The sequence below is a fragment of the Macaca nemestrina genome, chromosome 2 (genome assembly GCF_043159975.1).
Source record: "Macaca nemestrina isolate mMacNem1 chromosome 2, mMacNem.hap1, whole genome shotgun sequence".
NCBI classification, from domain to species: Eukaryota; Metazoa; Chordata; class Mammalia; order Primates; family Cercopithecidae; genus Macaca; species Macaca nemestrina.
The window spans coordinates 34,420,564-34,446,319 of record NC_092126.1 but is presented as its reverse complement, the minus strand read 5'-3'; the positions used below and the strand labels follow the sequence as shown (position 1 = coordinate 34,446,319).

General features: G+C 41.0%; 1 protein-coding gene and 1 long non-coding RNA gene across 5 annotated transcripts in view; one reads left to right on the top strand and one right to left on the bottom strand.

The window, feature by feature from the left end:
• LOC105490381 (copine 4) overlaps positions 1 to 25,756 on the top strand; it is a 505,490-nt gene that overhangs the window by 291,472 nt on the left and 188,262 nt on the right. For all 4 annotated transcript variants that reach the window (XM_071090915.1, XM_011755904.3, XM_071090916.1 and 1 more), the window contains exon 3: positions 15,430 to 15,609. In XM_071090915.1, the coding sequence (XP_070947016.1) occupies positions 15,430 to 15,609 (180 nt within the window). The remainder of the gene's footprint in view (positions 1 to 15,429; positions 15,610 to 25,756) is intronic.
• The window catches only part of LOC105490380 (uncharacterized), a 64,148-nt gene continuing 59,873 nt past the window's right edge, over positions 21,482 to 25,756 (bottom strand). Inside the window, exon 4 of the long non-coding RNA XR_011619688.1 lies at positions 21,482 to 21,638. This is a non-coding gene — a long non-coding RNA (uncharacterized lncRNA). The remainder of the gene's footprint in view (positions 21,639 to 25,756) is intronic.

Below are 25,756 nucleotides of genomic sequence, written 5' to 3'. Positions count from 1 at the left end.
CTGGTTTGTTTGTGTACAAAAGGCTCTGCAGGTGAGCTTTTACTATCTCCAAGAATTAGCTAGCCTTGAGAGGACTGATCCCTCCAGGGTCAGCCAGGTTCCATGATTTCGAAGTATAAAAATACAGAAAATAAAAAGCAGCCTGGCCAACACGGTGAAACCATGTCTCTACTAAAAATGCAAAAACTAGCCTGGTGTGGTGGCAGGCACCTGTAATCCCAGCTACTTGGGAGGCTGAGGCAGGAGAATCGCTTGAACCTGCAGGGAGGAGTTTGAAGTGAACTGAGATCGAGCCACTGCACTCTAGCCTGGGTGACGAGAGCAAAACTCCATCTTAAGAAAAAAAAAAGAAGAAGAAGAAAAAGAAAGAAAAGTACACAATGAATGTGTACACCTTGTGTTTTATTTGTGTTCGTGCATTTGCATTGAATCAAGAAAAATGACCTCACATTTGATTAAGCAAAATCAAGGAATTGCAAATGAATCATCGATAATCCATAACCACTAAACATATCCCCTAGGTAATTAAAAACTATCCAGTCTCTGGCTGTCAAAGCCAGAAACAAACAAACAAACAAACAAGAACAAACAAACCACAAAATCAAAAACCGCATATTTAAAACCAGGTATAGAATTAGAATTTCAGGGTTGGAAGAAATCTTAAAAATTAGTTCATTCCCCCTCCCTTCCCCCATCTGTTGCTTAAATTTCTTCTTCATGCCCATTAAGTGGTGTCTTTGGGTTTTTCTGATTATGTGAAAGGTCTTCCTTTATGGAGCCAAAATTTGCTTCATTTGGTCACCCGCTTGTTAATTCTTGAAAGCCTGAAGTCTTGCTGTACAAATACAAACAACATTCAGCTCAGCTCCCAGCAGAACTGCCAGATCAGATAAGATGTGTATAATGGGATTGCAGAACTGCTCTTACTATCACAATGAAGAGCCACTTGTATTTGTCACATGTACTGTACATATGAAGATTCTGCTTATGATAATTTATTTTCTGTCTTTCTTTGAGCTGGGGCAGGAATGTCTCCACCACAAGGCACCACAGAGTGTGGCCAATAAACACTGCCACACAGAATATCTATCCTGTGCACTCAACAATTTCAGCAGAATGAATGATACCTTCAGTAACACATCTATTATAAACTGGACTCTATGCTTTAGGATAGATGGAGATGTATCTAGCTTAATGCTGAATCCCTAGGGCCCAGTGCTGAAAAAATCATATGCACTCATTCAGTCTTCCTTGGGTAAATGAGTAAATGCACGGAAATCAGTAAAAATTGCTAATTGGAATCATTTTGGAACAATTTACTTTAGATGAATAAATAAGACACTTTAAAAGAAGGTTTTGGTTACTATTTTTTTAAAAGTCCTCTAGGAGGCTAAGTTTAAGCACTGAAATAATTGATGTTGTCACAAGAAAGCAATATACCTTGAGTTACATTTCCCGAGCTTTCTAACCTGTTGAGCAAGGGGCCAGCATAGAAGGGCTATTATGTAGCTTCAAAAAGAGAATGAACATTGGGGGCTTAGCACAGAGCTCATAATAAACTCTTGAAGCCCTCTATCTATTGTTGATTTGCTGCTTCCTTATGGTCCTGAGAGTGCCCAGCCCTGTGCTTGTAAAATGTAGGCATGCAATAAACATCAATCACTTGATCATTTTAATGATGCTGACACTGATGATAGTGTGATGAGAAATTTCACCACTTAAGATTTGACCCCACTCACTAATAGTTCTTTCACCTTATGAAGGATCCAGCAATGTCACCCCTTCATTGTATCAACGTAATTAATGACAAGCGAGTAAGAGTGATGCCAGAGTATTAGTGGGAGATGCCTCTAAAAGAGACATGACACTCAAGACCATCCTGACCAACATGGTGAAACCCCATCTCTACTAAAAATATGAAACTTAGCTGGGCATGGTGGCGCATGCCTGTAGCCCAGCTACTCGAGGGGCTGAGGCAGGAGAATTGCTTGAATCTGGGAGGTGGAGGTTGCAATGAGCTGAGATCGTGCCACTCCACTCCAGCCTAGGTGACAGAGCGAGATTCCCTCTCGGAAAAAAAAAAAGACACGATACTTCATAAAAAGAGGCATTCAGTATACTTAAAGACAGGGGAAGTAGAAGTTTTAGAATGGGAAGGAGAAAAAGGAAGAGGAGGAGGATTGTTAGCTTTTCTAATACAGAAATTATCTTGTGATGGTCTTAGGGTAATTTTCATAATGATTCATTCAACCCAAGTGGTTGGTAGCGAATTGAAGATTCATTGAGATTAATTTTCTGATTACCAATCCTGTTTATGTGTCAGAAACAGAAATAGGAAAAAAAAGTCTGCATTTGGAGAGCTTTGTGGTGTGTGGAGTAGCTTGAATCTTCTAGGGTAGAAAAGGAGTTGATATAATCTGTGATAGTCTAGAACATTCTAGTTCTCAGCCTATTGCAGGGTAGAGACAAAGCCCAGACAGTCAGAGTTTAAGTAAAAGAATGTGATCCCTAAACTCTGGGTGTCCACCCCACCATACTTTTTCTCAACCCTTTGTGTAAGCAGCTTCAACTTTTTTTTTTTTTTTTTTTTTTTTTTTTTTGAGATGGAGTCTTGCTCTGTAGCCAGCCTGGAGTGCAGTGGTGTGATCTCAGCTCAACCTCCGCCTCCCAGGTTCAAGCCATTCTCCTGCCTCAGTCTCCCGAGTAGCTGGGACTACAGGCATGCACTACCATGCCCAGCTAGGTTTTGTATTCTTAGTAGAGATGGGGTTTCACCATGCTGGCCAGGATGGTCTTGATCTCATGACCTGTGATCCGCCCTCCTTGGCTTCCCAAAGTGCTGGGATTACAGGTGTGAGCCACCCTCCCCAGCCAGCAGCTTCAACTTTTACATTAACAACTATAGTAAAATGTTGCAAACTTTTTGGTTTCAAGAGGAAGTCTTTTAGAAACTAGTAAAACAAAAAGTGATATATATGAAAATGGGGCAGAAGGAGTGGATGCCAGTCATTGGGCCACTGTGGAAAACAATTCCAGGTATGAAGTTAGTTACTGCCACATGGGCACTACCCTGGATTTGTCACTGGCCAGGACCTGACACTCATGCCTGAACAAAACTGTGTGACCTTACTAAACTGTGGAGAGAAGGCAGGGGAACCTGTGCCACATACTGAACTCTGCCACAGGCTGTGAAGAAACCCAGCTATCTCTGCCACTCTAACTTCTGAACTAGTTTCATGGTGATAAGAATTTGTAGTAACTTAGATTTGGCTTCAGATACAAGCTTAACATTTTAGGAGGAGGTAGAGGAGAGAAGTTGATCAAGAGAGACATCAGGGAAAAATAGAGGCAGGGCCTATGGAAATTGTGCAAAATACCAAATGCATTCATAGGTGTCTCATTTGTTTATTAATTTAATATAGTAATAAATACTGAACAAGCAATATGTTGTTGGCACTTTGCCAGGTATGGAGTATGAAGTCAATTTGTTCCACTTGTGTTTTCACTTTTTTGCTCTCAGAGAAAATGCCTCTAAAATATGTAATAGATATGTCTATTTTCTTAACACTTCAATGCAAACTTCTTAAAATATCTTTGGTTGGATATTTATGTATTTCATGACAGAAAGAGAGGGCTAAATACGTTTGGAAAATATTAGGAAACCTAACACATATATTTGCTACAGAACTCATTGAGACCCTTTAAAATATGTTCTGCTTGATGAGTTTCTAAGGGAAGGGTACAGTGGGAAGGGTTCTCAAACCTTATTTGACTGCAGAACAATTTATTTTCTGGAACCGCCTGTAGAGCTAGTGTTCATGAAACACACTTCAGGAAATGCTGCTTTAAAGTATGAATCATCCCATTGAGAGGACATGCAGTAACGTCTAATGATGATGCTCTGCTGTGTGAGCCCACCCTCTCGGTCCGGAGAGGTGTGAGGTCCTCTCTGACTGATGTTTGCGCAGTAGGGTTCCTGGGCTAACTCATTTCCTGGCATGGCCTAGTTCCATAGGGTTGCTTTTTTAGGAACCTGTTTCTTCAGAATTTTGTTTCAGATTTGTGAGGGAAAGGCCTTACTGACAAAACCATGATGAAAGGCTGAATGTGTGTATGTGTATGTTTATGTTTAAACCTTGATGCTGAAGTGCTGGGCCCTAGACCTTGTAGGCACCCTGTGCAGGAAGCTGTGAAATAAGCAGTTTGGTGTGGTGAGATGAGAACTGTACCGGGAGTCAGATGATGTGGCTGGATTCACACATAGCTCAACTGCCAGAGTAGTTACAGAAATTTGAGAGTGTCTTTTTTGGGGGGGCAGGAGAGGAACAGGGTTTCACTCCTGTTGCCCAGGCTGGAGTGCCACAGTACGTTCATGGCTCATTGCACCCTCAACTCCCTGGACTCTGGTGATTCTCCCACCTCAGCCTCCTGCGTAGCAGGGACTATAAGAGTGTGCCACTGTGCCTGGCTAATTTTTTGTATTGTGTTTCTAGTAGAGACAAGCTCTCGCTATTTGTCCAAGCTGGTCTTGAACTCCTGGGCTCAAGGGATCTGCCTGCCTCGGCCTCCCAAAGTGCTGGGATTACAGGTGTGAGCCACTGCACCTGACCTGAGAGTGTCATTTTAATATCTATGGTCTTCAGTTTCCTGTACTAAAAATTAAACCACAGGAATAGATGAGGAATGACATACATGTGACACAGAAGATACTCCTACTCCTCCTATATTCAAGGTGGGCATTGCTAAGTGATCATTCTTCTCACTAAATTCAGAGACAGCTTCAGATGTATTCCCAACACCACATTTCCACCAATCCCCCAGAATTGAGAGACAGGATGAAACCCACTGCCATTCCTATCCTTAATGAACTCTAAGAATTTAAGATCCAAGGTTACTGCTATCAAGAACATACATCTACAATCCTACCTTTTTCATGGTAAGAGCAAAGTGTTAGGGAGGGGTGAGCACCTCCTGATTTACAACAGAGTGCCATGGGAAAGAGCAGTGGACATAGGGTGAAGGGCTCCTCCCTAACCAGTGGCATTTGGAGAAGGTCCACTTGGATCAGTGGACTAATTCACAATTTGGTCAATTGGGAATTGATTAATAAGCAGGACAAACATGTATGATTCTAAAGGACTTAGTGAAGGAAGGGGAGTTGGAACCCAAGGAAGATGATCCCAAGCTTCAGGGCAACCCCCATCACTTCACCCTTCCTTGGAATACTTATTGTGAGGAGGGTTGGGGCAGGCCTCAGCAAGGCCACCTTCCCAATCTGCTGGCTGCTGAGCGTGTCAGACCTGGGGGGCATATGCAGCATCCCGCAGATGAGTCCCTCTTCACTATTTTCAAACATCAATTAATAAGAAAACCAAGTCTCTCCATCCTCGGATGACCTCTCTGGAGGACTCCACAGCTGTGGCAGAGAAATGAGATGGTGGGAACATCCTGTTAATAACCAACATCTGAGTGAAGTGAAAATTGCTTTACACTTGTGTGGCATTAGACTCCAAGCTTCTATAAACTGAGGATCTGACAGTCACTGCAACTTCGAGTGACTGCAATCCAACACCTTCCTGCTCCCAATCTTGGCAGGCTCTGCCTGCTTTTAGCAGGCAGGCATGAATTTTGTGAGGCAGTTTCTGATTGCTTGATATTTATGTGCCAGCTTACAGCTGGGGTGGGGGGATATACGGTGGTTGATTTAGGACTGAAAAACATCTTTTATGCTATAGAATCATATCTTGTCCTCTGGCCTGGAACATTTTGATTTCTCCTGAGATATTCTAGAGGGGCTTTAGCTAAGTGGAAGGAACTTGAGCAAATATAACAAGAGGAGGAAGAGAAAGTTTGAAGATTAGGAAACTGTGCTGGACACTCAACAGTCACACTGAAGAGACTTTTCAGGGTTTGTTGCCCATACGATGGTGTTTGGAGCATTGAGCATTCAGAATGGCCCTACTGAAAAATTGCTATGGTCAGATGGTACCTGAATATATTTGTCTTCTTCAAGAGAGGTGCTATGTCACGGGAAACAGCTTGAAGGGAAATCTCAAGTAGTTCCATCACTCAACAGCTGGGTGACCTTAGGCAAGTTAACCTTTTTGATTCTAAGTTTCCTCATGTGTAAAACAATAAGTCATAATATATGGTTGTTGGGATGATTAAATGGAATAAGGTATGTAAAGTGGTTTAAATAATTCTTGGTGCATACCCATTGCTCAGTAAATGCTCCTTATGATCCTTTGTTGAATAACATTGGGAAATATGGTGTTGTCACTAATAGGAAATTACCACAAGAATCACATATGGATTACCAGTTTTCAAAGTTTTAAAAGCCCATAATTCATTAATCATGAACCATCAGAATGGACACAATTTCACCTGCCCTTGAGATTTAGAAGTTCTTCCAGGTTCTGTAATATCTTGAAACATTTTTAAGAGCATTAAGGAACCAATCAAAGTTCCAGCAAAAAAAGAGATGTTCATGAAGGGACCACTTCAAGGTATGTGGGCAAGGTTAAACGAACCAGCAAGAGACTCTGAGATGTCCTGAGACTAGCAATAGTCAGAAGCTACTATTAGAAGGACTTGGTGGGCAGGCAGAGGTGGCAGTGTTACTGGAACCCAGGGAGAGCTGGAGATTTGCAGGAAGGGCAGCTAGGAGGGCCTGGAGGCAAAGGGTACACCATGGGTTCCTCCTGTCTTCTAGTCTCCTACTGGTGCTTCCCATTGGCTGAAAGAAGGTGAGCTGGGCCAAGAAACCTGAATGAAGCAATCCACATATGGGCTGGTCTCCTAGTACATAGCAGAGCAGAAACACCTGGGGATGTAAAGGAGAATGGGTACCATATTCACTAGCTCTTGTTTCACAAATAGGGAGTGTGCAAGTTAATGGAGTGCTTGATTGGATAAAACATCCAAATAAACCAGCTTTGCCCATAATTTGGTTATTTCTTTCATTCAGTCCTCATGTCCTGTAGTGACATAAGCAGCAGTAAAAATGGCAGCTTCTAAAGAAGCAGGAAAGTATTAGCATACAAAGTCTGATCCAGAGGTTGGGGTATGGTATTCAGAGTAGATCACACAATAGCCCTGGTTCCTGGTTGTCATCCACTATGGAGCTGAGCCATAACAGTTGGAATATAATATTATTGGTTTTAAAACTTAACAGTGCATTGGAATCACCTGGGTAGATTTTTAAATTGCTGATGTATTGGTTCCCTGCCACCCCCACACAGTTTCCAAATTAATTGGTTTGGAGATCCCCAAGTGGTTTCAATGCTTGAAAAGTTTGAGAATTACTAGTATATACATTGACATCACCTGGGAATCTCCAGGCCAGTTAAATGTGTGTGTATTGTACAGGATTTCACTAATCTACAGGGAGATAGAGCTGGCACAGGCTAGTACAGTGCTATCCACATGTGGCTATTTAAATTTAAACAAAATAAATTTAAATTTAAAATTCCATTCTTCAGTCCCACTAGCCACATTTCAAGTGGTGAATACCTACATGTGGCTAGTTTGGACCATGAAGAACATCATGGAAAGTTCTGTCACACAGCACTAGGACAGTGACAAGTCCCTCAAGCTGAGTGGACTGGGGCAAAAGACAATGAAGCATACAAACTGAGAAGTCAGAAAACAGCCTCACAAACTGGACACTCACACTGGGGAAAAGGAACAGCTGGGGAGGACATGTGGCATTTGGCACTGAAAGATGTATCTGAGATCTATGCTTGTGTGGCAAACCAGGAAGGATTGGCTCAGGCTCTGTGTGGACGGAGCCAGCAGCTTGAAGGCACTGAGGGGGCCAGTGAAGGAAGAGGAAGACTCAGAACACATTAGCACTTGAGACCTCTCTGATGGTGCCTACAGGGGGATTCTCATTTCATTTACTTCTGAGCCACATTCCTGAGCAAGCTGATGCAACCCTGCTGTCTGCTTTGAATAGTATGAGTACCAGGCTATGTCTACCGGTGAAAGGAATGTCTAGCTCCAGGTTCTCCAGCATGTTCATCCCAGGGGTCCATAAACGGAACCCAGCGTGCACCAGAGGCCCTGTTACTTGAGAACCAGGTTAAGTGCATGGCAGGAGGATGAAGGGAGGGTTCAATGGATTGAGAGTCGGAAAAAGACACTTGTCATGCTAGATCACTTGTTCAGTTTAATCTAGAGTGTTTGAAGGTTTTATTGCTTGATGGGTAAAGAGTGCTTTTTTGGAGATATATCCATTAAGTGGTGCTGCCAGTCTGGATGTTTCTTAAAAGAGGCAGAATGGTATATTTTTTTGCTAGGGTTGTCATAGCAAAGTAACACAAACTGGGTGGTTTAACAACAGAAATTTATTCCTTCACAGTTCTGGAGGGTAGAAGTCCAAGATCAAGATGTCAGGATGTCAACAGAGCTGGTTCTCTCCGGGGTTACTAGGAAGAAATTGCTTAATGCCCCTCTCCTGGTTTTTGGTAGTTTTGCTGGAAATCTTTGGCATTTCTTGCCTTGTGACAAGGAACATGAGATTGCACCACTCTGCTCTCTTCCTTTGTGTTCACATGGCATTCTCCCTGTGTTCATGTCTGTGTCAAAATTTCCCATTTTTATGAGGACATTCATCATATCAAATCAGGAGCCCACCATACTCCAGTATGACCTTATCCTAAGTTAACTACTTCTGCCATAATCCTATCTCCACATGAAGTCACATTCTGAGATACTGGTATATGAATTTTGAGGGACAAAACTCAACCTATAACAAATGATATAGTAAAAAGAGCATATATTCTAGAGTGAGAAAAACTAGATTTGAGTCTTACTTTTGCCACTACTTTTCTGATGCACAGTTTTATTTTATCATTTGCAAAGTTAGAATGATATATTTAATAGGATCATTTGTAAAATGATAAATCGGTGTTAAAATGAATCATTATTTTTATGTATCCCTAGGAAAGAATTGTTTCCAATTATACAATGACATATCATCAATTATAATATGCATCCCAATTTCAAAGATACTCCAATTAAACACTGGTGTATCATCAATTATAACATGCATCCCAATTTCAAAGATATTCCAATTAAACAATGGCATGTAATTAATTAAAACATGCACACCAATTTTAAATATATCAAACTGTGAAATAAAAGTATGTTTTAAAGTTGATGAGGGTAAAGCTTGAAGAAGATAACATGTAAGTGCCTTCTGCCTGAGCAGAAAAGTTCCCATCACTGTCGGTTAATACCTAATTTGCCATCCATTTCAAGAAGGAATTTAATAATTTACTAGGCAGGAGTCAACTTCCACCCAAGTTGTTAAGTTAAGGAGAAACAAAGCCTGTCAAAGACTCAGGCATTTTTTTAGTCCTAGGAACTAGTGAGCAGGAACCCCTAGTCCGTGTGGCAGATCAGCCAGCCAGCCAGAAATGATGCAACCTCAGTATGTAGACATATCACAAAGAAATGGCACTAGTCAATTCAAGTTTCCACATGAGACTCTTTACATAACCAGCAAACTGTTAAAGAGTTTTAATCCTATCAAAGTAGAAAATCCATTTAAATTAAAAATTAAAACCCTGTCTCATCAGCACCAACCTCTCTCTGTTGAGTGATTTTGAGACCAGCAACTTGTTTGTTGCAGCTACAGGGCAAGGCACTAACTCTGAGGCCAGTCACTTAAAATTGGCAGTCACAAGCAGCTGAAATCCTGAAATTGAATAATGCTATTTCTGGTGGCTTGGTGATTCATTTTATTAACTAACTTTTATGTAGTTTAATATGTCTCCTTGCAAGTTATGTGGTTTGAAAAATTGCCTGTAATAGATCCTTTATTTTTAAACATAAAGAAAATTAGCCATTCTTTATTCAGAGAAAATTAGTTTCTCCCTACCCTCACTAAATAAATATTGCGAAAATATTTGAAGAATATCAGTTTGAAGGAATACCTAATTATAAGCCTGCCCTGAGGGCCTCTTGTCTCTCTCTGGCCTATGATGTCATTCTTTACCAAGACCTATTACCCATGGGATGATAAGGGCCTGAATTTCTCCAGGAAACGTTAGAGCATTCAGTGACTGACAATAATTTTGGCTTTTGCCTTCACCTCCTCCCCACTTACAGCATCACACAATTTAGCTCTCACCTCTCCCACAGCTTTGCCTGGGGCAGTTCCAGCCCTTGGAAGTCCCAGAGAATAGATGGCCATTGTACAAACAGTCTTGAACTGTTTGTTGGTGACACACCGTCCCCCACACAATTCAATTTTTTTTTTTTTTTTTGAGACGGAGTCTCTCTCTGTTTCCCAGGCTGGAGTGCAGTGGCGCAATCTCGGCTCACTGCAAGCTCCTCCTCCCGGGTTCACGCCATTCTTCTTCCTCAGCCTCCTGAGTAGCTGGGACTATAGGCGCCCGCCACCATGACCAGCTAATTTTTTTTTTTTTTTTTTTTTTTTTTTTTTTGTATTTTTAGTAGAGACGGCTTTTCACTGTGTTAGCGAGGATGGTCTCCATCTCCTGACCTCGTGATCCGCCCGCCTCAGCCTCCCAAAGTGCTGGGATTACAGGCGTGAGCCACCGCGTCCTGCCACACAATCCAATTTCTATGGGCAGTGTTCAGGGCTCCCACTGTACCTCGAATACGTCCAGTGGATAAATCAGATCTCCAGAGACACAATTGCAGCCTCAATCACTGACTTTCGCTATCAGTTCCACATTTTATATTTGTTGTCTGGCTGATGCATTACTTTGAGCAACAATGTTTATGAAAAAAATGCTTCAAATTTGCTTGACTATATAGCATAGATGTTAAACACATAGGCTCTGGAGCTTAACTACATAGGTTCACATCCCACCTCTGCTACCTACAAGTTGTGTAAAATTGGAAGTTATGGGGGTCTCTGTATCTCCCAGTAAGAGGGAATAAAAATAATACCTACCTCATAGTGTTACAAGAATGAAAAGAGAGTGCTTGTCAAAAGATTTGAAAAGCTACTTCATCAAAGAAGATACACAGGTGGCAAGTAAGCATACGAAAAGAGTCTCAGCATCATTAGTTTTAGGAAAATGAAAATTAAAACTACAATGAGGGACCACTCCACACCTACTAGAACTTAAAAAGTTAAACAAAAGTCTCTTTCACTCCTACATATTTACCCAAAAGAAGAGGAAATCCATGCTCATACGAAGGCTTGTATATGAATATGTCATGCGGTTTTATATATAATAGCCAAAAACTGTAAACAATTCAAATGTCCATCTGTAATTAACTGGGAGCAATACAAGGATAAACCACTGATAAGACCATATGAATAAATCTCAAAATAATTATATTATGTGAAAGAATAAAGACAACAAAAAGACCACAGATTGTATATTATAATATATATTTATATAATATTATAAAGAATACAAACTAGACTATGGTCTCAGAAAGCAGATCAGTAGTTTCCTGGGAATGGAAGAGAGGAAGGTTGAGAGGATGAGGATACACAGGGGTATGAGGAAAGTTTGGGTGCAGGATATGCTCACTCTCTTGATTATGGTGATGCTTTCACAAGTATACACACGTCAGAACATATTGAATTGTATACTTTAAATACATGTGGTTTATCATATGCCAATTATGCCTCAATAATGCTGTTTTTCTTTAAATGAGCACCATGATAGCAGGCCTTCCAAAAGTGTTAGTTGTTACTGACTTTATTGTTAGACTGAAAAATGTTTTAGATATTTTTAAATGCTTCTCGTGAGATGCAATATTCAATGGTTGAGTCTCTCTCACCCTCACACCATAATCTAGCTGCCTTTTTCCTTTCTAAGGATGCTCATGAATTGAGAAAAGTAGTCCAGACTTTGAGGTCAGAAGACATGAGTTCAGGTGCCCACTCTGACATTCAATACCTTGTGCTGATATTTAACCTTGACTTTTCTCATTTGTAAAATAGTATACATCTACATCACATGATTGCTATAAGAATCAAATTTTAGAAATAGATGTGAGCATGTTCCGTAAACTATAAAACAATGTGAATATATCAGTCATCACGACTAGGGAAGAGAGAAGATAAGCACTCACATTTTTGCAGACTGGATAACAGGGTAAGCAACATTAAAATAAAACTTGACCTCACACAAGAGCACGAGATAGACCCTACATCTCCTCATTTCCCCTAGACTGATGTTCACACACCAGAATTCTCTCTAGAACACTTTTTTTAAAAATAGAGATTTCTGGGTCCTACCCTATACTCACTACATCAGAATGACCTGGGGTTAGGGAGCAGGAATCTGAGTTTAAAGAGAGCCCCCATCCCCCCACCCCCACCAGTTGATTAGGATGCAGCTGGTAGCACCAGTAAGTGAATGATCTTTTGGAAACAACGGCTTTGACCCTGATGCCTCTCAATGAGAAACAAACAATCCTAGGCCCTGTTGCTCATGTGAAACCTGGATTTAGCCACCAGAAAAAAATAATGCATCTTCCATAATAACTGGAAATGCAAAATATTTTAAAACATCTTTCAAATATGCATTTATTATTGCAAGCACTTCCCTTATCATCATTTTCCTGCTTTTTCTGAGCAGTTATATTCAGGATTCTTACTGGCTTTCTGATTATCCTTGGAAATTGTCTGTCTTGCTAATGCAAATGTTTATCACTTCATGTCTTTCCATCTTGTCATTTCTCTCAAAAAACCAAGTCACTCAGTGCTGGCAGCTTACCTTGTATAGTGTGTCTGAGGTGTGTGGCTTGATGTCAACATGAACTTTATACATATAAGGGCATGCCATTGGAAAATCAACAAGTTAGAAGAAAAGTACCAGGATTGGTGCACATCACTTATTTGTGCCCTTTGGGGCAGTTAAATGAAAATAACAAAGATTGAGTTCCCATCACCTGTCTTCTATCATCTAAACCTACTCAGCACTCTCTTCCAACAACAAGGAGAGAAGGTGCCCTTTCTGTGTCTTGAGGATGTCAAATCCACCCACAACATACTTCTTGGGGGTTATTTCCAAATCCTCTATCAAAAGATAAAACATAAATATAATTAAATCTCTTCTATGGCTCATTATTCCATGAATTTGGACCAGATATTGCAAAAATGCCTCTAGGGGCCAGGAAGAGAAATCCAATGAGGGAGAAAGGCCTGGAAGTTGCTGTGAGAAGCAAAGAGTAAATGGTTTGTCTGAATGGGACAGTCTCCAATTGTTGCCATGAAGAAATGTGGCCCAAGGTTGCCAGATGTTCCAATTTTCTTCTAAAGGAAGTGTAATAAAAACAGCCACCTTAGTAAGTGGGAAAATGAAAGGAAAGGTACTTTAAGTAGGACAAATAAAATACCTTCAAGTCAGCTTATGCCTGCAGACTACCAGTTTATGATCTCTAATTGCTATTATTCAAAACTATTATCCCTGAATAACAGAAAAAATTATGCTGATATAGTAAATTCTTGTACCTGCACAATTGGCCAGTGGCATATTCAGTCCCATCACCCTCTGAATGAACATTATATAGGAATATGTAATTTAACCCAAATAGAAGCTGGGTCTTCTGTGGGAAGCTGGAACAGTCAGATAACGTTTGGTCAGAACAGTAACTTGTAAAATTCTAATCAGCAATGGGCTGGAGATTGGTTTTCTGTATGCCTATTTATTGGATGGGGACATAATCAGAATGACACTCTTCTCCTTGCAACCCAGGTTGTCCATCCAACCAATAATGGCAGGTAGTGTTCCTTAAAGGACAATTTTCTCTCACATATATCCCTGCATAGGAAGGGCTAGGGCTGGAGACAAAGCACCAAACTGAAGAATGTCAGGGGTGGCTAGAACAAATATCAGATTTTCTTTGCTAGGCAACATGGACATGCATAGTATAGTTAAGAACTGCTTTCCCTTTATTGAGAGACTATTTTCCTTTACTCATATGAAAGTGAGATAAATGCTCTTCATAGTTTATGCTAACAAATGTCAGAAAATATCCAATAAACCATGTTTCTATTTGAAAGCTGACAGTACATAGAGGCTCCAGTTGATTTGTAAAATAGGAAGGATGGGTATCTCCAGTACAGGGATGCTATAGAATCTTGGGTCTTTACAACTTAGTCTTTAAAAGCTTCCCAAAATATAAATGGTTTTGTATATTTTTACTTGTGACAAGTATGTAGGAAAAGAATCTTAGCGATAAGGATCCTAGCAGAAAACAGATGGCATACCCAGACAGTTTAACCTAAAGGACTAAACTCTTTACAGGGAAAATGGGCAGGGTTAAAAGAGCCAACAAAGAAAGTGAAGCATCCAAGACATCAGAGATAGCAACAACAGGAAGCCATTACTGCCGCTCAATGTGAAGGGACAAGAGAGAGGTACTACGTTACCAAATCCCAGCAAAAGCTCCCTGTGTGGAAGGAAGTCTGCTAGCAGAATGTGTGTGTAAAGAGGCATGCCTGCACCTCTCTGTTCTCCCATTCTCTGATCTTCTGCCAAGTCCTCCATTTGGCTGACTCCAGCCAGAACCCAGAGGGCAAAGGGTGCCAGGAAAATCAATCCATAGACATCAGCCTCCTATGTCACAGAATAGTGCAGAAAGTGGCAGAGATGTGTTAATATCTGAGAGAGGAGGACAACTGAAAAACTATTATCACAAAAGACAAAGGAAATCATAGCTCATGGAATGTTACAGCAGAAAGGAACTTTTCACCGTCTAATCTAATTTTCATTTTGTTGATGAGAAAACTGAGGCCCAGGGAATTGAAATGAATGGGTGATTATTACACACTGAAAAAGGGCATACTCGAGACCAAAGGCAGTTATCGTCTTATCTGTTCTCATGATTTTTCTACTTCATTATGCTGGAAATCATGGATTAGGAAACTCAGAGTAGAGTTGGCTAAAATGAGACACCTACATAGCAGTTTCTCCATTACTGTGCCCATCAGACATCACTAATCAATTACGGATTTCTTTCCTTCTGAGCCTAGATGTAACCTCAGGCACATTAGGCAGGACAAGGTTGAATCAATCATGAAATGCATCAATCAATCATTTATGCACTTGTATAAACCCAGTGTACTCAAAAGTTTTTACTGTGCATGATGTTCACCCACTCATTTCAATTCCCTGGACCTCAATTTTCTCATCAACAAAATGACACAATGATATAATGATACAGTTTTATATAATGCAAACTCATACAGTGAGCTCTAAATCTTCAAGTTATTTACATGTCTAGCATTATTTTCTTCCCTAAAACTCATCTCATTCTCTGAAGTTATTACCTGTACTTTGTACTTTCAGACTGCCCACCCAGTGACTTGGTGGGAAGCATTCATGGTTGGGAAGAAGGGAAGTGCCCTGAGATGAATTTGCTTGAAGGGTAATAATAAAAATAGTCCTAATCTCTGACAGGTTTTCTCTTTCTCTCTCCTTGCAGGTTGACAGGACTGAGGTGATTCGCACCTGCATAAACCCAGTGTACTCAAAACTGTTTACTGTGGACTTTTACTTTGAGGAGGTTCAGCGCCTGCGGTTTGAAGTCCATGACATAAGCAGCAACCACAATGGATTGAAGGAGGCCGACTTCCTTGGTGGCATGGAGTGCACACTTGGCCAGGTAGGTCAACAGACACCCCTTCCTCCTCCTTGCCATCCTAGGGCCTTTCTTCCTTCCCCCTTTTCCTTTCTCCCCTCATCTAATCCTTGCTTTTTCCTATTGATTGCATTTTCTTTAACATGTAGCATTTTACAACTTCCCAGGTGGTGTCATATCCATTATGTTTATGTAGAGATGATTCTGCAAGTCTGTACGATTTCTTATTTTGAAAAATTCAGAACTTTCTCTTCTGAATTCCCCCATTGTGTCACTCATTTATTCAACGACTATTATTGAGCACTTATGTGTCTGGCTCTATGCTCTGTTCACATGTCTGTTATAGCCTTATCCTGTTCCATTATAAATTTCCATCTCCAACTCAGCTGTGAGAACCCCCATGCAGCAAGTATTTCTCATTCACATTTACTTGACATCTCTGGTACCAAAAATAGCCCAAGGCAGGGGCTAAATAGATACTCAATGAATGAGTAAAAGCTCTTAATTCTCCCAACAATAATGTGAAATAAATATCAATATTATATCCATTTTATCAGTGGGAAAAATGAGACTCAGAGAGGTTAAGTGATCTGATGAAGTTTCCACCCTAATAAGTGACAGTGTGAGGACTCGACTAGGCCTCCCTGACTCCAAACTTCATCATTTTGCTTCTATAATACCTTTCCTTTTTTCCTTTCCTTTCTGTTGTACCCAGAAATGTGGTAAGTGAGTCTAAAAGTAAAAAACAGTCCCTGTGCCCAGATAGTGGATAATCTTACTGGAGAAGGCATAGTAATATGCACTTAAAATAGAGTAGTTCATTACAAAATACCCTGGGCTCTCTATACAAGGTCATGGGCCTTGAAGGAAGAGAGAGCTTTTTTCTACTGGGTAGAGTCAAAGATGGCATTGTGGGACCAAAATCTGAAAAACCATGGTCTATGACTGCAGAAGAAAGAGTAGGGGGGCCTTTCAAGTAAGAAAGCAACGTAAGCAACTCTTCGGGGTCAGAGAAAACGTGAAGGGGTGTGGGGTGGGAAGAGACCACTTTCCCTGACTGAATCAAGATGCTGATTTACTGTGAAATTGATGAAGCTTTAATTACAGATCCCCTCTCTCATGTGGGCCCCTTCCATGGCTCTGTGTCACATTTTTATTTTGTACTTTTTTTCTCAAAGAGAAATTCCAAATTATATGTCTTAAGACCCACAAAACCTGGGTTCACCTCTTGTCAAGGTAAGGGTCAGGTTTAAGGATTTGTCAGGAAGAGTCTACCTGACAAAGAGATGGCAAGCATATATATTTGCTTGTTCATTTGTGCTATCCTTGCTTCATACCACTTATCACTAAAAGAAATTTCTCATAGTGAGCACTAAGAGACAAAATAGACAGTGTCCTCAGTTACCCTTTTCCAGCAAATATAGTGATTAATTTCTTATTCCTTTAATGAAGATCAAAAGTCCAATATTGAAATATAGTTGAAGGGAGACAGAAAGAGAATCTGAAATATTCTCCATTAATATATGTTCTCTAATGATTTTTGAAGAGTTGATGGCAGATAGTTCAAGGATCTTACCAGGTACAATGTCCAGTAAGTAGGTATTAAATGAATAAATGCATTGTGGATTTGAGATAAAATCCTGTTTCTATTTGAAAATTATTAAAATGGCATCTTTTATAGATATGTGAGCCATGCCAAGATTCTACCTTAAACAATGGGCATCCCTCCTATGCATAAATTTTATATTTTGTCACAAGAAATAAAGATAGATCAATGTGGGAATCAAGTGGGCTAAAGATCTTTTTTTTTTTTTTTTTTGGTCCAAAGCTTTGATAATTTTGTCTGTTTGACCCTCAAACTTACATCTTTAGTACCTCACAAGGCTCATCTTTCCAAAAGCCAGTAAGTACTTAACTTTGCAAGTAAGACAGGCATTGTACTAGGTGCCAGTGACACCGTGGTGAGCCAAAAACAAAATCCTTGCCTTCAAGCAGCAGTTTAGTTGGGGATAAAGATGGAATGAAAATAATCACACAACAATTAATTAAATGGCAATCATCATAAGCTTTGTTACAGAGAAGTACAGAATAAGAAAGCGAGAATTGGGAGACTGGCATCAGGCGGAGAGGGATCAAAGAAGGCTTTCTAAGAGAAGTGACATTTAGAAGGGAGAGTGAGAGTGCATCAGGTGAGAAGAAAGAGGAAACACATTCTAAGCAGATGGGAACATTAGACACAAAGCCTCTGCATTCAGGAAGGAGTTTGGCATATGGTGCAGAGCATCTCCATTTGGTTTTTTAAGAAGCCAACTCTGAGGTAGGAAGTCAAAGGAGGTGAAGGAAATGCCACAGTGGAGAGGAAAAGTGAGACAGGTAAGGAGCCTACAAGGGAAAGTGGTCAAGTATCTACCACCGTAGGTAACTGAAGCTTAACTCTGCTGGGGAAATTCTGAGAGCAGTGTAAAGCAAACATTAGAGATATTTCATCCTGGGGATGAGGGAACTGGGATATTTATACACTTCGAGTATATATACTCACATCAGTCATTAAGAACCATTCCTGGCCAGGCACGGTGGCTTACGCCTGTAATCCCAGCACTTTGGGAGGCTGGGGCAGGCAGATCACGAGGTCAGGAGATGGAGACCATCTGGCTAAACATGGTGAAACCCCTTCTCTACTAAAAATGCAAAAAATTAGCTGAGCGTGGTGGCGCATGCCTATAGTCCCAGCTACTCGGGAGGCTGAGGCAGGAGAATCACTTGAACCCGGGAGGCAGAGGTTGCAGTGAGCTGAGATCACACCACTGCACTCCAGCCTGGATGACAGAGTGAGATTCCATCTCAAAAAAAAGAACCATTCATGAGGTGAGAACATTAATCCTCTGACATTTCTGGCCTACTGTGCAGGTAGCAAACTCCAGATATCACAAAGAGCTCGCAAGGAAAGAAATACAGATGCTGGTGGTCAAAGTCAGTGATGGGTTATTGCGGGATCCGGCCAGCAGTCCACAATGCAACAGGGCTGTCTCTTTGCTCCCAGGTGGATCGGCAGGTCGAGAAATAATAGACACACACACAAGATAATGAAAGCTGGGTCCAGGGGGGTCACCGCCTTCTGTCCCACGGTGCCAACAATGCACTGGATATGCCAGGATTTATTATCAAGTTTCGTGAGGGCAGGGGTAGGTTAGTGAAGGATTTAGGGTCATTTGATTATGAGGTGAGATGGTCCCATGGGGATGAAGTAATTCTTTAACATAACTCCTGTGTGCAGAAGTACAGTATACAGAGACAAGAATTGGCACTATAGTGTGTGCATCAGTCATTTCTAACAGAGCCATAAAACAGGAACAGCAGTAACAGTTACAGTAAAAGCTGGTTCCAAACAATTCACAGAAACAGGACATGAAGTTAGACAACGGGTTAGACCAGAAATTCTCAGAAGGGAGTATGCCTTAACCATAAAGAGGCCTAGAAGAGCTACAGCAAGATGAGGGCGTTTATAGCCCTATCTTACCCATATGGACAGGCACCCCCCATGCATCCGTTTATAGGCTTTCCACGAGGGTCCCATTCCATTCCCAGAGCTGTGAACATCTGCTTTTCTGGGATAGGAATCTTGGTGATGTGAAACCTCCCTGACTGCACATCCATTCACAGGCTCTCTGCAGGGGGAAGCACACCACGTGCTGTTGGCTCATTCTGGCAGTCCAACCTGGCATTGTCTTTACACAATCCTGCATGCAACTTTGTATTTACAATAATCAGGAGCATTTCATCTTTTATTCTGTAGCAATAGTTTCAGGCAATCTCCCTACATCTCCCCCTTTTCTCTGATTTAAATGAACCATAGCAATCATAGCTTTATGCTGATCACGATTGGATTGAAGAATATTTTTTCCAGTTTTACACGTGAGCAATAAACCAATAGCACAAATTTTACATAGAACAAAATTAGCAATAGTGGATCCTCCCAGAGATTTTACCCATTGAATGGGGTTGAGATTAGATAACCCCTTAGAGACACCATCTAAAACTTCAGCACCAGGCAAAGCAGTTAAGTGTGCTTGAGAGGCCTCAAAAATCTGTTCTTTTTGCTTACTTATGTCTAAACTTAAATTATCTTTACTTCCTTGTAAATGGCGTTTTACTGATTCCCAATTGTGGACAGACTCATTGTATTGAAACGGAGTTATACAAAAATCAGAAGTATTCCAATCACATTGCATTTGTCATCTATGTTCTAAACTCATAATTCTATCTCCCATCCATGTAACAGTTTGTCTTAGATCATTAATTTGATTGACTAATTTTTGATCAATACCTGACTGAGAATTCCACATCTGAGTAGAATTTTTTTGCCATTTATCCACAAAATGAGCAGTTTGAATAGATTGATGTAATGCAACTCCAGCAGTAGCAGCAGTCGCAGTAACAGCAATCAAGCCCATTATTACAGCAATTAATGTAAAAATAAATCATTTACTCATTTTAAGAATTTTTTGTAAAATATTGTTAATAACATGGATAGAAGGGGAAGATTCCCAAGGCCTATGTAAGGCTACAGGGAGCCAAATACCTTCTCTGGCTCTGACTATTAAAATACTATGATATTGATTAAAGGATGAGTCAATACAAGTATACAAGTAACAATTAACACAGGTAATTATGTTGGTTTTTGAACTAATATGCATCTTTCCTACTAATAACATATAGGTGGTTTAACACAACTTTTAAGTCATACAGTTTTGTTGGACTCCATATAGATGGTATATATATTTTGGGATGATATTCTTTTTTGTGAATGTGGGGTGGTGGGAATAGGTTGTATGAGAGATGGTGGGGGGACATTAGCAACGGGGGGTATAAGTCCTCATAATCTTTACTGTCCCACCTTTGAATTGACCTCTTGATGATTGCCATAGTGATATTTTTGGCTGTATGGAAATAGTCGTGTAAATCAATCTATTGTCTTAGTTTTTGAGGTGACAAGGTGGATTCACTTACAACACTTTCTCCAGCCCAAACTCTCATACCAGTCATAGCTATGGTTAATCTCCATAATTCTGAATGTTCAGGTCCTAAGTGGGGAACAACAAGCCTTGGCTTTGGAGGGGCAACCCCTGCCCCTTTCCACTTAAAAGGAAAAAAGGAGTTAAATGTACGATATAATAGGGAAGGACTGTCACTACTTTTTTGATAAGTAATATCATAGAGAAAATGTTGACAATGTCTGTGACCTTGAGAGCAATCATTAGTCGTATGACCTTTAGGAGCCCACTCAACAATGGTGTAGTGAGAAGAATTAAATAACACTGTTCCTTCTGAACTAACACAATCCTTCCATATTAATTTGTCAGCATTTGAAGACAAGTTGAGAGGACACGCAGATCCTAAAGGCTTATATTGGGATGTGTGAATGTAGTCAGTGATTCCTGTTTTGATCTGCCTTAAAGGTTTTAATGAAAGCCCTGATATCAAGTGTCCTAAAGGAGGGACAGAGTGACTAGATGGTAGTGTGACTGCCCAAGTTTGAATGTCTAATGAGAGACATCCATTAGTGGGTCCCAGGCACAAAGGTGGATACCTAAAACCTAAAGCGATATTGAAAGGGGTTCCCTCTTCTGAAGGTTGGGCAGGACAACGATCATCTACAGAACCAGGCATCCAAATACTATCATTAACACAACCTCGATAGGAGCATCCATCCATGTCATGGCTCGAATAAGAGGAGGAAAAGGAATATAGGCCCGATATGTATAGTTTTTAACAGTCTGTTGGGTGACAGAGGGTAGAAGGATCCGTGTCATCAGGAGGAGGCAGAGGTTGAGCCAGACCTGGATTGCTGGAGACGAGTTGTTCAGGGTGGCCGACTGGATTGTCTGTTGTAAAGGAGTTAGCATGGTCATTTTCTTCTTTTTGATGATTGGAGGTGTTAGTTGTTTCCTGTTGTGGTGCTTTTTCAGCAAATTTCTGTGTCTCGTTGTTGCATGCATCTTTAGGACACCATTTCACGTGTCTAGCAGGAATCCAAACAGGAGATTGATGTTTACCTGGGGAAACACAAACATAGCCTCTTCCACACGTTAAAATAGAACCTTTTGACCATATATTACATTGAACATCTTTCCACCATACTTCCTTTCCTTGGTTTACCATAGGACAGTTACCAGAGAAATACTTTTCGGCAGCTGTAACAGAACTAGATTTAGGAATATTGAGAAAATTTAACGTGAGCAATGCCAAGTTTAGTTGTATGTGAGGGGTCAACAACTCCTTATCTGCCTCTTTTTGTTTAAGTAATTGTAATTTTAAAGCTCTGTTACTTCTTTCTGCAATAGCTTGGCCTTGTAGGTTATAAAGAATACCAGTAATATGTTTAATATGCCACTGATCAAGAAAATTTTTAAAAGCTTTACTGCAATAGGCCGGACCATTGTCTGTTTTGAGTTCACTAGGAATTCCCGTAACTGCAAAACATGAAAACATAGTTTTTTAACATGAGAAGTGGCTTTTCCAGTTTGACAGGTAGCCCAGATGAAATTGGAAAAGGTGTCAACTGTGACATGCACATAAGCTAATTTTCCAAAAGAAGGAACATGAGTAACATCCATTTGCCAGATAACATTAGGAGAAAGGCCTCGGGGATTAACTCCAGGAGATTGTGTGGGAGACAAGAACCTGGCATTGAGAACAGTGTTATACAATTTGTTTAGCTTGTTTCCAACTGAGAGAATATTTATGTTTAAAACCTGAGGCATTAGTATGAGTGAGTTGATGAAATTGTTCTGCATCTGTAATGGCTAGAGAAACTAGAGTATCAACTTTATGATTACCACTGGATAAAAGTCCACGTAAGTTAGTATGAGAATGAATGTGAGTGATGAGAAAAGGATGCTTTCGGTTTCTGACAGTTTTTTGTAACAAAGAGATCAAGGAAAACAGCAATATTTTTGATGGTAGCTGTTTCTATTGCCTGAGTGGCATGGACTACATAAGCTGAGTCAGAGACAATATTAAGAGGCTCATAAAAATCCTGTAATGCAGAGATAACAGCCAACAACTCGGCTTTTTGAGCAGAAGTATATGGAGTAGAAATGACTTTATCTTTTGGTCGTACATACCCTGCCTTTCCATTGCTGGATCCATCAGTAAAAATGGTAACGACTGTCTCTAGTGGTGATGAACGAGTAAGTTTTGGTAGAATCCAGGAAGTATTTTGTAGAAATTGAAAGAATTTTGACTTAGGCAAATGATTATCAATAGTGCCAATGAAGTCAAACTAGACTAGATTGGTCTGCCAGCACAAAGATGTACAAAAGGCATTTTTAACTTCATTTTTTGACAAAGGGACCACAATAATGTTTGGATCAAAGCCAGAAATTTTAGGAATACATTGATGTCCTAACCCAATCAAAGTGGCTATTTGATCAAGATGTATTGAAAGAGTTTTAGAGGCTGAATTAGGAAGAAATACCCATTCAACTAGAGAATCATTTTGTACTATAAGTCCCCTAGGAGAGTGGATGGAAGGAAAAACTAAAAATTGTAAAGGTAAATTTGGGTCAATACGAGAGACTTGTGCCTCTCTCACTCATTGTTCTACAAAAGACAACTCTTGTTTTGCTGGTTCAGATAGAGAGCGAGGACTGTTTAAATCTGTATCTCCTGATAAAGTGGCAAATGGATGAGATAATGCATAAGTAGGAATGCCTAGGGTTGGTCTGAGATAATTGATGTCACCTAGTGATTTTTGAAAATCATTTAAGGTATTTAAATTGTCAGTATGAAGTTGGACTTTTGGGGGCTTAATAAAGCCTCCAACTTGTGTTTGGAAAGTGGCCACTGCTCTACCCACAAAGGAGGTGACTCACACATCCATTGTGTAGGGGCAGAGGAAGAGGAGAGTGAGGGCGCTGGGATGCGGACTTGGGGAAAGCAGGATTCCAAGCCTCTGAAAGAAGGGGTATCAAAAGAAACAGTAGGCTTAGAAGAGGGGAGAGGTCCAAAAGGACGAGAGGAACGAGAAACAGGCCATTCAGATGAATGCCACACATCGTCCTCTGGCAGACGGGGCAACGGCTTAGGAGAAGAAGAGTTAACATATACAGGTTTCAAGATAGGAGGTGAAGGGAGGGGATCATCACCAGGTTTCTCCTCTTGGGGAGAAAACAAGGAGAGATCGAATCCTTCCTCATGATCAGGAGGAGGGCTAGTAGGGGGGTCAGCTACCTGAGGTAAAGGGAGCGGTTCACCATCTGCGTTAACTTCTGGCAGTTGAAGAGGAACACCAGACTGAAAAGGAAGTAAAGCAACACGAATAAGAGCCCAGTCAGTACAGACAGAAATAGGAGGTAAAACACCATCTCTCATGAGTTGGCAGAGAGTGGCACCACCAACTCTATCCCAGTGTAACAGGTCCATAGAGCCTTTGTCAGGGAACCAAGGACAATATTTTTCAATAGTCTGAAATAAGAGAATAAAGTCATTGGAATCAGCCTCGATGCCACCCTGTTTAAGAAGAAGTTTAATAAAAGACAGATAAGCCTGGTGTTTAAACTGCAATTCTCCCATAATAACCCTGGAATATTACTAGTCCACAAACCCAAAAAGAAGGGAGAGTCGGAAAAAGCGTACCCGGAGACCTTACCATCGAGACTGAAGACTAGTCGTCACGAACCCACACTCGGAGTGCACTGAGCCGAGGAACAAAGAAGGCCACGTTGGGCGCCAGATATTGCGGGATCTGGCCAGCAGTCCACAATGCAACAGGGCTCTCTCTTTGCTTCCAGGTGGATCGGCAGGTCGAGAAATAATAGACACACACGATAGTGAAAGCTGGTTCCGGGGGGTCACCGCCTTCTGCTCCCATGGTGCCAACAATGCACTGGATATGCCACCATTTATTATTGAGTTTAGTGAGGGCGGGGGTAGGATAGTGAAAGATTTAGGGTCATTTGATTATGGAGTGAGATGGTCCCATGGGGATGAAGTAATTCTTTAACATAACATCTGTGTGCAGAAGTACAGTATACAGAGACAAGAATTGACAATATAGTGTGTGCATCAGTAATTTCTAACAGAGCCATAAAACAGGAACAGCAGTAACAGTTACAGCAAAAGCTGGTTCCAAACAATTCACAGAAACAGGACGTGAAGTTAGACAACCGGTTAGACCAGGAATTCTCAGAAGGGAGTATGCCTTAACCATAAAGAGGCCTAGAAGAGCTACAGCAAGATGAGGGCGTTTATAGCCCTATCTTACCCATATGGACAGGCACCCCCCATGCATCTGTTTATAGGCTTTCCACGAGGGTCCCATTCCATTCCCAGAGCTGTGAACATCTGCTTTTCTGGGATAGGAATCTTGGTGATGTGAAACCTGACTGCACGTCCATTCACAGGCTCTCTGCAGGGGGAAGCACATCATGCGCTGTTGGCTCATTCTGGCAGTCCAGCCTGGCATTGTCTTTACACAATCCTGCATGCAACTTTGTATTTACAATAATCAGGAGCATTTCATCTTTATTCTGTAGCAATAGTTTCAAGGGGTCTTCCTACAATGGGCACTCAAGTCACAGGGCCTGGAAATACGAGTGGGGTGCTGACAGCATCTGTGGATTGCCTATTTCATACCCAATCACCCACTCTTTTAGCTGTTGACCCTGATCACTTTCTGATCATTTTATACCATGTGGCTATGTAGAAAAGAGCCCTATCCCTAGCTCAAGAGTGAATCCTGAGTGATCTCAGCTCATCACATGACTCTCATCCCCCACTTGCAAGAGTTTGGTTTAGAGGTTGGTGTGTGTCCTGTAAGGCATGTGGATTTTTCTTCGAAAGGTTTCCTAGCCTAAAACAAGGGACACACATGAAGAAACAGTTCCTCTTTGCCTGTGATTCCTGAAACCATTACAGCCACCTTGCAGCAAGGCTGAGGATGAGAGCAACCCGTAGGGGAGGTCAGAGCCAAAAGATGTGGAGGCATGGGCCTAACTTTCTTTACCTGGGACCCACTCTGTCTATGGATGACTTATTATGGGAGAATGAAACGTCCTGTCATCGCAGCTGTTTGAGATGGGAATTTTTATTCCTTGAACTAAAAGTGTCATGATGGATATAGCACATATGAGGAACTAAAAAGAGGGCCAGGCTGACTGGAGTCGTGTGA